At 45.1% G+C, this 14,850-nt stretch overlaps 1 protein-coding gene across 1 annotated transcript in view; it reads left to right on the forward strand.

Moving 5' to 3' along the window:
* The window catches only part of GIMD1 (GIMAP family P-loop NTPase domain containing 1), a 93,778-nt gene extending 83,925 nt beyond the window's left edge, over window positions 1-9,853 (forward strand). Inside the window, exon 3 of the mRNA XM_069241208.1 lies at window positions 7,686-9,853. Coding sequence (XP_069097309.1) covers window positions 7,686-7,946 — 261 coding nt within the window. The 3' untranslated portion in view covers window positions 7,947-9,853. The remainder of the gene's footprint in view (window positions 1-7,685) is intronic.
* Window positions 9,854-14,850: the final 4,997 nt, after the last annotated feature.

Below are 14,850 nucleotides of genomic sequence, written 5' to 3' on the forward strand. Positions count from 1 at the left end.
AATAAAACTAATTTAAATTAATAAATGTAATAAAAATATAAAAATACATGTATGCAATGATGGGTTTCTAATCCAGCATATGTTATATTTTTAGTTCATATGCTACAAGTGACATTAGGACATGACCTAAAATTGTAAGGATGTGTGAATGATTAATTTGACATAACATGCAACTTATGAATGAATGAGTTCTATATTAGTGAGTGTGTTTTACATTCAGATGTGCAAATTTGAATGTGACACCGTGGTGTTGCAACAGTGGCGTTTCAGAATGGTATATGTGGAAGGTGTCATACTGCACCATTCATCATTGACTCAACACTGTCCAACTACTGTGATCGAGCAACCAAACAAGCAGCTCAGTTGACAAATGAGGCTACTTTGTGCTCATAATTGTTTTGTGAATAGGTTCCAGTGGTGTCTGTCAGGGACATGATGGCCCAGATTTATCAAACTGTCACAGTGCAGCACAACCACACCAAAGTGGTTGCACTGCACTGTGTGACAGGGGTAGAGCAAGAAAGCACCCTAAATACAGACAAATGGCACTACCTGCTCTCCTTAGTGCTGGCTCAGAGTCAGATTGCCGAGCATCAGGCGCACACCTTTGCATTATAGTGAAAGTTGTCTGAATAGGTTTTGTGCTGGAAGGTTACCTTTCCAGTAAAAAATTCTAAGGGCCATATTTGCTAAGCTTGCATTGCCCCCAACTAGGGTGAAACCAGTCCTGTTTTTTTATTTTGGTTTCGGTTTAGGGAGCACTTGGCCTGAGAGTTCAGGCTGAACTGTTTCGAATGGAGCAGGGTCAAAGCCCATTTGCATGTGATTGGATGCAGAGGTGGCATGGTGTGCAGAATAACAATGGACTGGGTTGTTGCTGAGATTAATTCAAGCATTCTATCCATCACCTTTGTGTATACTTTAGTGTAATGCAACAAGGTGCATGGGGCTGCTTTTTTTTTTTTTTTTTAAACAAATCCACACAAAGTCTGCGCAAATTGGCCCTTGAATGGCACTGTGAATCTTAACTAGCATTTTGTGTTGTACCAACAAAGTGGACAACCACAAAGGAAAATGTTAGTAAAACTGGGCCTGCGTTTGCAGCAGCTAGAAGCACTGCAAATATCACTTCAAATGACATAAACCCCTCCTCACACGGCTATGATGAGGCCATAATAAAGAATTTCAATAAGTTAGGGCCCCCAAAAACTAGAGAAAACCAGTTAGAAAACTCATAGTCCTTGGTTTATATATAAACTTTTTAATCCATTCCATGTGTTGGACGGCTGGGGCCATCCAACGCTACAGTGCCCATGTGCATCGGATGGCCCCTGTGCACATGGCACTGGAAATTTCTTTAACAAAGAAACAGACTCGGGAGATGGGGGAAGAACTTCCCCATCTCCAAAGGCTGTTTCTTTATTTTCATTGAACTGGAACGATCAGCATGCATGTCACGCTGACGTCATTTCAATGAAAATGAAAGGGAAATAAGCTGATCGACTCATTTCACTTTCCCTACCTTGGTGCTCAGGGGGCTGTGTCAGTTCCCCAAGCACCGAGGCAGATGGGAGATGTAATATTGGAAAGGGGAGAGTCTCCCAAGCAGGGATCCACCCACTAGACACCAGGGAGGGGGTGCGGCCCTTTGGGCAAGGGGCTTTCACTCCCCTATTATTTTCTGGGCAATATTTGTCTTTCCAATGCCGATGCCCCCCACCAACTCCTAAATATGTAAATAGTCTTTCTGCCCCCTCTGGGGGCTGGTGGGGGCAATAGCCCCCAACTACCCCAGGGGGCGGGGGGGCAGAAAACCCACTAGGCACCAGGGATTACTTTTTTCTCTAACTTTCGGGTGGGGGCTGCCTAAAATGGGCTTACCAATGCCCACACCCACCCTAAACATGTAAACAGTCTATTTGCCCCCCACCGAGGGGGGCGGATGGGGATTATTACCTCTGATCTGCCCCCTGGTGGGGGCAGAAAGCCCACTAGACACCAGGGTATAATTAAAAAAAAAAAGAATAGGGGTGGAGGTATGGCCATGACCCGCCCCTAATAAATGGGGACAAAGTCTTTTGTGCCCCCCCCCCGTGGACAGATAGGGTAATTACCCCTGATCCACCCCCCTGGGGGTAGACAGCCCACTAGATGCCTGGGAATTAAAAAAGAAAAAAAAGAAAAGAGAGGCATGGGGGCTGCCCACCTCTATGGGCATGGTTATGCCCCCCACCCCAACTGAAGGTGTAATACTCTTTCAGCACCCCCCCCCCACCCAATTGCTGACTAAAGCATCTCATCCCAATGGCAAGCAAGAGGACATTTGACTCTTTTGGGTTTTAATTTAACATATGGGCCAAGAGAGCTTGGCTAACACCAAAATCATCCACTTGCAATGGTGAGAGGCAGCACTTTTTGGACTTGGGTACGCTGCCACCTGGAAAACCTACCAGAGCCACACACATTTTAAAGCTAAAGAGTTCAGAGTGGTGTGCTACACATGCACCCACACCATTTTCTTACCCACAATGCCCTGCCATCCTCCATCTTTGCCTGAAATCATGCATTTTCCCTATATTTCTGTGATGGAAACTTCTGGAATCCACAGGAATCCACAAAATTCCTACCACCCGGCATTGACCCATCTGTACTGATAAAAATTCTGCCCCACCTATGTGGGTGCCCAAAGCAGAGTCTGCCTAAAAATGTATATAAAAAAAAAAATCCCCCTTTTGGACTCGCTTTGGCTCCCCTTCAACTTCTAAACCTTTGTGGCCCTTCCGTGTTGAAGGCACTTGGCCCACCTACATAAGTGAGGTATCATTTTTATCGGGAGACTGAGGGGAATGCTAGGTGGTAGGAAATGTGTGTTGGTGCGGTGATCCCACACAGAAATGTGAAGAAATGTGGGTTTTTTTCAGCTAAATTTGAGGTTTGCAGGGGATTATGGGTTGGAAAATGCTGGGGGTTCCATGCAATCCACACCTCTCTGGACTTATGCAGGTGTCTAGTTTTCAGAAATGTCTGGGTTTGGTAGGTTTTCCTAGATGGCTGCCGAGCACTGGACGAAAATTGCAGGTGCCCCTATTGTAAAAACAGGTCAATTTGTGATAAATTATTTTGTGGTCTCCACAATACATTTTGAGCCCTTCCTTGTTGCGGGCTCCAGGCCTATCCATACCAGTAAGGTACCATTTTTATCGGTTGACTTGGGGGAATACTGGACACAAGTCAGTTTGTAGCTTCCCTCAGATTCCAGAACTTTCCATCACAGAAATGTGAGGAAAATGAGTTTTTAGACAAATGTTGAGGTTTGCAGTGGATTCTAGGTAACAGAACCTGATGAGAGCCACATGAGTCACCCCATCCTGGATTCCCCTGGTTGTCTAGTTTTAAATTTTTTTACAGGTTTGCTAGGTTTCCCACGGTGCTGGCTGAGCTGGGGCCAGTGGCTGTTGGTGACCTTTCAAAGTGGTGGGGTGTAATCCTTGGCTCGAATTCCAAAGAGCTGTTTTTCTTGCACTAAGTTTACTGTCTCACGCCGATTCACTCAGTCTCACTAATTCATGAAGTCTCACTCGTTCTACTCTGGCCCACTTAATCTCACTCAGTCCCACTCATTCTCATTCTGAATTACTTAGTCTTACTATGACTCAGTCACACACACAGCAACACTCACTGTCATTTTCCATCACTCGCTAACATTCATTCTCACACATACTAGTCCTTACTGTCACTCATTCACACTCACTGACTCATTCCTTCACTGTCTCTCTCTCACTTTAACTCACAGACATACTCACACAGACATGCTCACATTGCTGGGATTTCACCAGCTCTAAACAATCTCTCTAACGGCTGGTGCAGGCACCTTCCTGCACCTGTGTCAGGAATAAAACAATGTCACTAGCTGCCTCAGTTTGTTGCTGGACCCAAAGCGGGTTTGCATTTTATTTTTATTATACCAAGAGTGAATAATTATTCACTCTTCATACAGTACAAATGGACCATGAAACAAGGAGGGTGTAGTGTAGCTTTGGTGCCCTTAAAGGGGAGCTACCACTAGTCCAGGGACACCTATACATCTAACCAATCCATCCACTCAATCATCCATCCTTTCGCTTATCCATACACCCTTTGGCTCCAACTATCCATCCTTTCACTCCAACCATCCATCCATCATCCTGCTTTTGGCTCATCCATCTATCTACCCTTTCATTCAGCCATCCATCCTTACACCCATCCATTCACCCTTTATCCCATCAAGCCCTCCGTTTACACTTTCACTCAGCCATCCATCCTTTCACTCACTCATCCATGTAGTCATCCATCCTTCCATCAATTCACCCTTTCACTCATCCATTCATCCTTTCATCCAGAGATCCATCTAACCTGCCTTTCACTCATTCATCCATTGTTTACTCATCCATCTTTACATGCATCTTTTCACTTATCCATCCTTTCACTCATCCATCTACCCATCCACTTATCCGTCCATTTACCCTTTCCACTCATTCTACTATAGATCCATTCTTTCTTTCATCATCCATCAACCCATCCTCTCCATCCATCCCCCCTCGCTTTCACTCATACACCCTCCTTGCCTTTCACTCTTCTATTCCTACGTCCATCCTTTCACTCATTCATTCATTCATCCAATGCATCTATCCATCCACTATCCCTTTCACTCATACACCCTGCTTGCCTTTCACTCTTCCATTCATACGTCCATTCTTTCACTCATTCATCCATCCATGCATGCATCTATCCATCCATCCATCCACCATTTCATCTATCCATCCCATCCTTCCTTTCACTCACCCACCCTCCCAAGTTAATTGGGAGCCTTTGCCTGCAGACAGAAGAAGAGACCCATCAAGAACCTCTCCCATGTAGCTGCTAAACGGGGGATTAACAATGGCCCTTAAGCAGAAGCTTAACTGCACACTTACAGTTAGACCACTAGTGCAATTGTTGTCTGCACCTGGTTCCTTCCCTCTCTTGGGCCTCTACGGAGTCGAGATAAGGAGCACTCTGTCATGCTCAGCTCCATGAAATTTCTTTCAAAGTGAAACCAAATGCAGTACTAAACGTGTAACTACCAGGAGAGCAGTCCCCTGACCCCTCCTACAGCCTAGCCTGCCCCTCTGTGATGACCAACAAACATTGCCACCCACTCCCTACTTGTCCTCATTGCCTGCCCCAGTCATTGAAGTGAAAGGAGGTTTCTAATTGTTCCCAGGGACAATGTGTACACGCCCCAAAAACAACCGGATCCATGGCTTTCTGATTCAGCACTCCCTCTCCGATTATGTCACTGCTGTGGCTTGTGTCTGCAGGTCGAAGAAATCCTCGTCTGGCTGGCACTTGTGCAATAGGACATCTGCAACGTTCACGAGAGTTCACCCTGGAGCCTCAGCACAGTGTCTCAGAGCAGTGATTTATTTTCAGCTGCTTTGCAGTTGTTTCCCTGTTCTTGCCTCTACCCAGAGGGTGGCACGGCAATGCCCCTTTTGCCCATGAACATCTGTACCCCCTGGTTTGTGCCCAAAATCCACAGCTAGGCACATTGCAAAAAAAAGGTCAGTTTAGAGAGGAAAAATGTGCTGTGTCTACATTGGGTTTTGGGCCATTTCCTGTCCTCCCACATAAGTGAGTTATAGTATTTAGCAAGAGACATGGAGGAACACTGAATAGTAGAACAAGTGCTATTACCAACTATCATTCTCTGCATTTGCGCTTTCCAAATGTAAGACAGTGTGTAAGAAAGAAGTCATTTTGAGAAATGCCGTCTAATTCACATGCGAGTATGAGTACCCACAAATTCAGAGATATGAAAGAATCCACTGCTCTAAACTCTATATCTTGTGCCCATTTTGGAAATACATAGGTTTCCTTGATACCTTTTTTTTTTCCCTTTTGGTATTTTACAAAATGAATTGCTGTATACCCGATATACAATGAAAAATCATTGCAAGGTGCAGCTCAGTTATCGGCTCTGGGTAGCTTGGGCTCTTGGACAACTTAGACACAAATGGCTTTTTTCAGCCCAATTTCAATATTTTTTTGTATATCAAGTGTTAACCTTCTACAGGAAACTCTCGAGGTATCTACACAAATGACCCCTCGCTTAATTCAGAATTTTGTCTACTTTTCAGAAATGTATAGCATTTTCTGGGATTCCACCACTGGTTTCACAACCATTTCCTTCAGTAACTGGAAGGAGATTGAAAGCGCAAAAAATAGGTAAAATGGGGTATGTTCCAGTAACATGCCAAAACTGTGTTGTAAAACGTTTTCCGATTCTAGACTGCCTGTTCCAGAAAGCTGGGAAGATGTGCTTTTTGCTCCACAAACCCTTCATTGATGCCATTTGCAGGGAAAAAACAGATGCTTTCTTCTGCAGCACTTTTACCTTTTTCCCCCCCACCAAATCCCCACATTTTAGCTGTATTTTGGCTAATTTCTCAGTGCCCACCAGACCAATCCACGAATCCTGGTATCTTGGAAAAAAGGACGTAAGTTTGGCATGGATACCTTTTGTGGACAAAGCATTATGGGGGCCTAAATACGATCTACCCCAATAGCCATAAAAAGGCTTAGCAGAGGAGGGGGAAAAGGCTAAGCTGCGGCGTGGTTAAAGGAGAGCGATTCAGAAACTCAAAGATGGAGCACTAATACAACTTTAAATCTTTGTTAGCATTTAAAACTGCCAGGAGATAGTATACATCGGACATTAGTTATATGAAATATCAAAATCAGCATGTAGCGCAAAGGACCTAATTCAGCCTCCAGACATAATGAACTTCTGAACCACTTCACTTACAAAATAACAAGTCTAAGAACTGTCACGATGCAAGCTTAACCTCATTGGAGAAGGAGAGAGAGAGATCTTAGTAAATATTGCACATTTATGTTTTCTTCCATTCTCTTTTCTCATCACTCACTTTAGGTACACTCTTCCCTATTCTTCTACTGTTTTGCCCCACTCGCCCCTTGCATTGTTGCCCTTCACTCAACACAAGCTTGCTCGTTCTTTAATGCTTATTGTTCTTCTTAGGCCCGTTATCCTACCACCCACCTTTAAAAGGTTCTTCCTTGCGTAGCCTTGTTTCTCGTCTTCTGACTGCTCCTTGCCCTTTCCCAAGAGGTATTTTGCCTCTACACCACCCTTCCCGTTCCTCTCTCCCCACATTTCTGTCCCCACGCCTTAGATTTTCAGACTCCCTCGCACTGGAGCACCACCCCCTTTACTTTTTCTATTTGCTCCTGCTTATCCAGTCCCTTTCTTCTTTTCTCCCAGAATGTTCGCATTCTGCTTTGGACTGAATTATTTCCATATTTTGTGTGCTCAGTGTTACTTATGTTTGATTCTCTCCCCGTCATGATTTTGCCAACGTTTGTTTCCATACCAGTAATGGTTTGGGTACTTTTTCGAAATTTGTTCACACTGATTCATTGTAAGAGATACAGGTCTGAAAAGTAAGGTATATGTGAATTCTGCTCATACCTTTCTTGTAATGGAGTCGCATATTAAAACATTAAACAAACTATTAATTTGATGCAGATTACTAATATAATATCACTACCAATCCCAACAACAGTGTTATAATGCCTTGCCGAAATTGTAATTTTTTATTAGTGAAAGGTTCGAGAGAAGCTAACAAAGACATTTTTCATTACAGGATCTCCTGGGACCAAGATGGAAAAACTTCACAACTGTTGTCTTTACTCATGCAGACAAACTACGAGCAGCAAAAATCTCTGAAGATGCATACCTACGAACTGCTCCAGATACACTGGATGCCTTGCTAGACATGGTGCAGCATAGATACCTATTCAAAGGTTATGAGGACCACACAATCACACAGGAGAGAACAATCATTTTGAACCAGATCATGGACTACATAAGAGAGAAGGGCTATCAAGTGCTAGAGTTTAGATAGACTCAGAGCACCGATAAAGCTAACAACCATAACCAGATCTGCTCTTCAAAGAAATCTACGGAAGTCTCTGTATCCCTTACTTGTGACTGTACCTTGCATTAGGTCATAGTGAAAATGTCACAATTTAGAGGTGTTTCAATAATAAAAGGACTCAGAACCATTCTTTCATTCTTTATCAGGTACACCATGTGAGTGCTATCTACACTAGCAATTGAAGTCTAAGCACAGAGAACCAGTGCCTGAAAATAGCATAACCGAAGGCAGTACCTGGAATATGTGGAGCCAGTGCACCGATTTCAGGTTCACAAAGAGTTATTGTAGAGCAGGTAGAAACACTGATGCTGGATGATCACTGTGCATGAACCCAATATAAATGTAAATTGCACAAAAAAATGGACTTGTCTTAGTACTGTTGTCTATGTTGTATGTGTGGTGCAAACAAAGTAGCTTTCTCATGATGAAGCTTGGGCCAATTTGTTTAATCCTCTTCTTCCGATGGACCTTTTTAGGATGTTTATGGGGTAAAGAGGTGATGAAAATCAACACTTCAAATTCAATTAACAGTGTAACATATTTGGTCACACATTAAATCCCAGAGAGAGAGAGAATAAAGTTCAAAAGTTTATTCCAAATTAGGAGCCACACCTATGTAAATTAATCTCCAAATAAACACTACATAAATACATAATCACCAGAGGTTAAAGTAAATCGCTGGATGAGATTAAATCGTATAAGCATAAGGTACATGATAATTTCAGTTGAGGCAATACAAAAGATGAGAAACATTATCTGATCATCTGTATACAAGCCATGGTTCTCTTGTCTAATCATTGGAGGGCTAAGGTGATCTGAGTACCCTAGACTAAACTAAAGGGAAATCCTAATTAAGTCTCAGGCAATATAGTAAAGTGTCAGCATAACCGAAACCTCAGTAGAAGTTCTGATAGAAAGGTGGTGCACAGCATAAAACCACAAAAATAAATATAAGGTAGAGAGGTCTGTACCCTCTCCAAGTCTCAAGGGAATCTGCTCCCTTCAAAGGGTAAAGAGAATCTGCCCTCCTCTAACTAGGTGAATACCAATTAAACCAGCACAATCTTTGAGAAATCAACCTCATCAACACCAGTAGCTTTCCATCTTCCTTGCACAGTTGAAATTGGCAACTCCCATCAAGTTCTCATCCCATAATTGAAACATCAGGACAACCTTGAATGTCTCTCAGTGTCTGGTACACAAACAGGAGGCTCTTCTTCTCAGTTTGTTAGTACTCCTTGTCAAAATCCTTCCTTACCCCACTATCTCTAATAAACAATATGCCTTTCATTAACTGTAAACTCCCACAGACGCGCCTGCAAATAAAGAATATTGCAGTGCGAGCAAAACTCCATGTTGAAGGTTAAACACAAGAAACTAAACATTTCAGACCTTTAGTTGTGTTAACTTAATAAAGCATTTAAATGCACATTCGAAATACATGATTATAAGTGCATCTTACAATTATAAAGGAAAACAAGAATTATAATTGAAACATGAAGTTCACCATAATCAGAATACACCAGTATACCTTTGCATGAGTACTACATTTCAGCATGTTAAACTAAAGCATTAGAACACACACATGTATATATATGAATTACTAATCCTCTACTGTGAATGCACCTTCAATAATACCATTTAGATGCTCCACTTTACATTAGTAACATTAAGGCACATGATATATATATTTTTGACTACATTATGTCACTCCTGTAATGCATAGTGGTACAACCGAATTCATGCCTCACCACTTGCAATGGACAATTATTGACAATTAGGCTTTTTAGTAACATCCTATAACCCAAACACCCTGATACCGATCCTGCTTGTGAAATGCATGTTATGTTAGGGAATCCTAGTAAAATGGTGGGTGAAAATGAAAATAAAAGGAACTAACCTTTTTTAACACATGAATCTTTCAGATTTGATTGAGTTCTGCCATCCTGTCAATGTGATGTATTAGACTATGCCTCACCAACAAAGTTACTGTTGTTGCCCCTTCTCCTACAGGTTTATTCTGTTTGATGAATGCAAGTTTCCACCGTTAAAACAATTAGAAAGTGTTAAACTGAATTTGTGAGGCATATGAAAATGAGCTGGAGCAACAGGTTGCTTTACACGTTGAGGAAGATTAATCAAGACCAGATCCAAGTCATTTTAATAGCCCCGGATTGGCAAAGAAGGGTGTGGTACACAGACCTTCAACTCTCTCTGAGCCCTCCGCTTTGTCTCCCTCGCAGAGCAGACCTCCTCTCGCACTCGCAGGGGCAGGTTCTACACCCCACCTCCAGAGCCTTTACCTACATGCCTGGAGATTGAACGGGACAATCCAAGTTCCTTTTCTCTCCCTCCAGAAGTGGTGGGTGTTATCTTATTGGCCAGGCGACTCTCCACCAAGACTATGCTGGCAGATGGGCAAAATTTGTTAACTGTGGTGAGGAGAGGCATGTTGATCCTTCAAAGGCCCATTTGTCCAATGTTTTACAATGTGCTCTCTCCTTGGCACAAGTTGCGACAGTGAAGGGCTGTCTGTCTGCACTGTCGCCATTTATTTATTTACCTTAGGACAGACACATTGTCCCTTTAAGGGCTCGCCTGTCGTATGTGTTACCGTTTGCTTTTTTCCTTAGCACAAGGTTGTGCAGTTGCAACAGTGAAAGGGTATTTATTTGCATTGTCAGCTTTTATTTGTTTACCTAATCAACCCTCTTTATTTAAGTCCCCTATAGTTCTTAGGGTCCTTAAAGGTTTAACTAATACATTTCCTCCCACTCCATTCATAATTCCTCAGTAGGATTTAATTCTGATGGATACAACTACCTGTGGATTCCTCACCTAATGAATTCTCCCCAATGCACAGCATTCAACGGAAATTCTTTTCTTTCCAGCTCTGCACTTCGACAAGGACGTCACAATTGCCAGACTCCACGTGACTCCGTCTGACGTCATTGTGGCAATAAGAGGTCCTCGCCGTCGTGCTGACGTCAGTTCCCTTTTTTCCGTGCCTTCGATGGCGGTTATTTCGACCAGCTCTTGTGATGATCGCTGTTGAAGGGATACTTTGTGTTTATCTGACAATGTCTGTTCTGAAGAAGTCCGGATTCAAGCCTTACAGAGAATGCGGAAGTCGTATGTCAGTTACTGACCTGCATAATGATTGCTTCTGGTGTCTGAGTTCAAACCACGACGTACAGGAGTGTGGGTCGTGTCAGAGGATGAATCCAAAAGCTCTCAAGGAGCGGGAGGCCAAGTTGTTTTTTAGTGAAGGCTAAAAAGGAGAAGGAAAGGAGTCGGCATAGATCTTCTTCGGGAAGTTGGCGAAGAGTCATGAGCGGCATCATCATGATTCCCCGCGCCGTTCCAGAAGCCGCTCGAGGTTGAGGTCTCCTACTCGACTCCATAAGTCGTGGGAGGTCAGCCAGACGGTGACTCCCCAACCTCTGACTCCGCAGACTTCACCGGCTCCAGCGGTATTTGAAGTGACGGAGCCTCGGAGTCCACGCTTTTCTCCGGGGCAGTCGGATGTCCAAGATCCGGCGCCGGCTCCACAAGGGTATCCTGCCTTCCCTACTCCGCTATCGGATCCGGCGGCATTCCTTAATGCCATGTTTGCCATATTTCAGAATATGGCACCGGGAGGTTGTGGGCCAGCTGGCCCCACTGGTCCCTTGGCATTTTCTCTGGGCGCTCCGGCTTTTTACAGACCGACACCATTTATGCCATTCTGTCCACCGAGGGCGCTAGGCCGGTGCCGGCTGTGCAGGTGCCGTCAGCGTCGGTGGAAGGACCTTCGACGCCGATGTATGTCCCGATGGCGGCGGGAGTGTCGATGGAGTCACCTCGGAGTCGGGCGGCATCGGTTGGGAAAGATCTGTTATCCACGGCGCTGATGGATCCAATGCTGGCGTCGGATGGTTCCGGAGATCAGATTATGTCACCAACTCCACACAGATCTTCGACGTCGGTCAACTCTTTATCGACTCAGAGGCTGGAGGCCAGATTGCATTCCTGAAGGAAGGCTCTAAGGCTATTGGAGGAAAGAGAGTACCGGAAACAGCTCCTGGAGGAAGGGGAAATTGTGGAACCCCCTAAGTGACTTTCAGGGGTTAGTCTCAGCCAGTGGGCTTGACACTTCCCCGGAATGGGACTTAGCCTCACCAGGGGAGTTTACCGAGGAGGCAGCCTCGTTTCATTCAGTTGTAAGGAAGGCTGCAGATTTCTTGGATCTCCCACTTCCTTCAGCTGAGGTCAAGACCAATATTTTGACAGAGGTGTTACATCCAGCCTCAGCTGTTGCAGAGCCGTTGCTGCCTTTTCATGAGGCTCTCACTGACCCAATTTTGGATCTGTGGACAAAGCCTGTTTCTTCGCCGGCATTTAATAAATCTGTTGCCCGGAGGTATAGAGCAGCTCCAGGGGACCCAGGGTTTCTGGCTAAACATCCGTCTCCGGAGAGTCTTGTAGTGCAGGCGTCATGCTCATCGAGGTCTGCTCCTGGCTCTTTCCCTGGTGTGCCTTCTGACAGAGAGTCAGAAAGAATGGAGCAGTCAGCAAAGGTGTTTTCATCATGCAGCATGGCTCTCAAGTTGACGAACGCAACCTGCATCCTGGGTAGATACAATTATGCTCTTATGGACACGGCTAAGGCTGTGCTGCCTGAAATGCCCCAGGACTTGCAGGGACTTCTCTCGGATGCCCAGGCTGCAGCAACGCAGGTTATACAATCAGGACTGGACACTACGGACTCGTTGCAAGAGCCATGGGTACCTCTATCGCCACCAGGCGACATGCTTGGTTACGATCGTCTGGGTTCTCTACAGATGTTCAAGCTACTTTGTTAAATCTGCCCTTTGACGGTGAAAAGCTTTTTGGCGCGAAAGCAGATTCTGCGCTGGAGCGCTTCAAGGACTGTAGGGCGACGGCGAAGTCCTTGGGCCTGCAAACTGGTTCAACCCTATTTAGGTCATTTAGACGGTTTAGAGGATTTGGATGAGAAGCGTCCTTTCGTGGAAGATCTCAGCAAGCAGGCCAGCAGCCCTCAAGTCTGCCTTACAGATCGTTTGAGGGTGGGGTAGAGTCCGCACTAGAGGGGGCACCCAACAGCAGCACCCTGCCTCTTCCTCATTGGGGGGGGTACAGCAGGGGAAGCAACCTTAGTCCTCTCACCATTGCATCCCATGTCTCTCATGTAGGGGGGAAGATTATCTGTTTTTCATCGCACGTGGGAGTCTATCACATCAGACTCTTGGGTCATCAGTATTGTGAGAAACAGCTATGCCCTTCCCTTTCGGGAGACTCCTCCTCCCTTCCCTCCCATCTCTCTTTTTGTTCAGAAGACCATCTTCTGTTGTTGGAACAGGAGGTTCTATCCCTATTATCAAAAGGTGCAGTGGAGTTGGTTCCGGAGCAGGAAAGGGGTCAGGGATGTTATTCAAGATATTTCCTGATCCCCAAGAAGGATGGTCGGTTTAGACCAATCCTGCACCTAAGGATTTTGAACATGAGAAATTCAAAATGCTGACTCTAGCACAGGTACTTTTGGCACTGAACAAGGAGGATTGGATGGTGTCTGTCGACTTGCAGGGTGCTTATTTCCATATTCCCATTCTCAAGTCGCACAGGAAGTATCTCCGGTTTGTGGTGGGGTCGCAACACTACCAGTTTGCTGTCCTACCTTTTGGTCTTACTTCAGCACTTCGAGTCTTCATGAAGCGGTGGTTGGAGCAAGTCTCAGGAGGAAAGGAATTGCAGTATTCCCTTCCCTGGACGATTGGTTGATCAAAGCCAAATCTCCAGTGCTCGTGATGCATCACCTGCAGATGACAACCCAGTTGTTCAATCTGGGCTTTTCGATAAATGTACCCAAGTCTCACCTAGAGCCCTCTCAACGCCTCCTATTCATAGGGGCAGTACTAGATACGACATTGGATCGGGCCTTTCCTCCGCCACAGCGGATTCAGGACATTCAGGCGTTGATTCCAATGTTTCAAAGTGGAGCGGTTGTTCCAGTCCTCAAGGTCCTTTGTCTGCTCGGTCTGTTCGCTTTATGCATTCTGTTGGTCACTCATGCACACTGGCACATGAGGGCTCTACAGTCATGTCACCGCAGGCAGTGGTTTCAGCACAAAGGGGATCTCGAGGAGTCGATAAAGATCTCCAGAGACACTGCAACGGATCTACAATGGTGGGCTGTGGACAGCAACCTTTCTCAAGGAAGGCCGTTTTCACTCCCACCACCAGTGGCCACAGTTATAATGGATGCTTCCACTCTAGGGTGGGGAGCTCATCTGGGGGACCTGGAGATCAAAGGTCATTGGTCTCCAATGGAGCAGATTTCTGATGGATACAACTACCTGTGGATTCCTCACCTAATGAATACTCCCATGGCGCCAGCATTCAACGGAAATCTTCTTCCTAGTCTCTGCACGTCGACGAGGACGTCACTCTAGCCCACGCGACGCCGTCTGATGTCATACAGGCAATAAGAGGTCCTCGACGACGTGCCGACGTCAGTTCCCTTTTTTCCGTGCATTCGAAACGGTTATCTTCGAGGGAGCAACTGTTACTTTCGTGGTTACAGTGTATTTTTTGCTGCGTAGTCCTTCGCTGCAGTAATAATGTCGCAGAGAAAGTCGGGTTTTAAGCTTTGTTGTGAGTGTGGGGGCAAGATGTCAGTTACGGATCCTCACTCCGACTGTCTTTGGTGTTTAAGCTCCGACCACGACGTCTCGACTTGCGATTCATGTCAGCACATGAATCCAAAGGCCCTCAAGGAACGTGAGGCGAAGTTGTTTATGGCGAAGTCGAAGAAAGAAAAACATCATAAGAAGTCTTCTTCGCCAAGGCATCGGCGTCATCGAGACTCCCG

This window comes from Pleurodeles waltl, chromosome 1_2, assembly GCF_031143425.1.
Source record: "Pleurodeles waltl isolate 20211129_DDA chromosome 1_2, aPleWal1.hap1.20221129, whole genome shotgun sequence".
NCBI lineage: Eukaryota > Metazoa > Chordata > Amphibia > Caudata > Salamandridae > Pleurodeles > Pleurodeles waltl.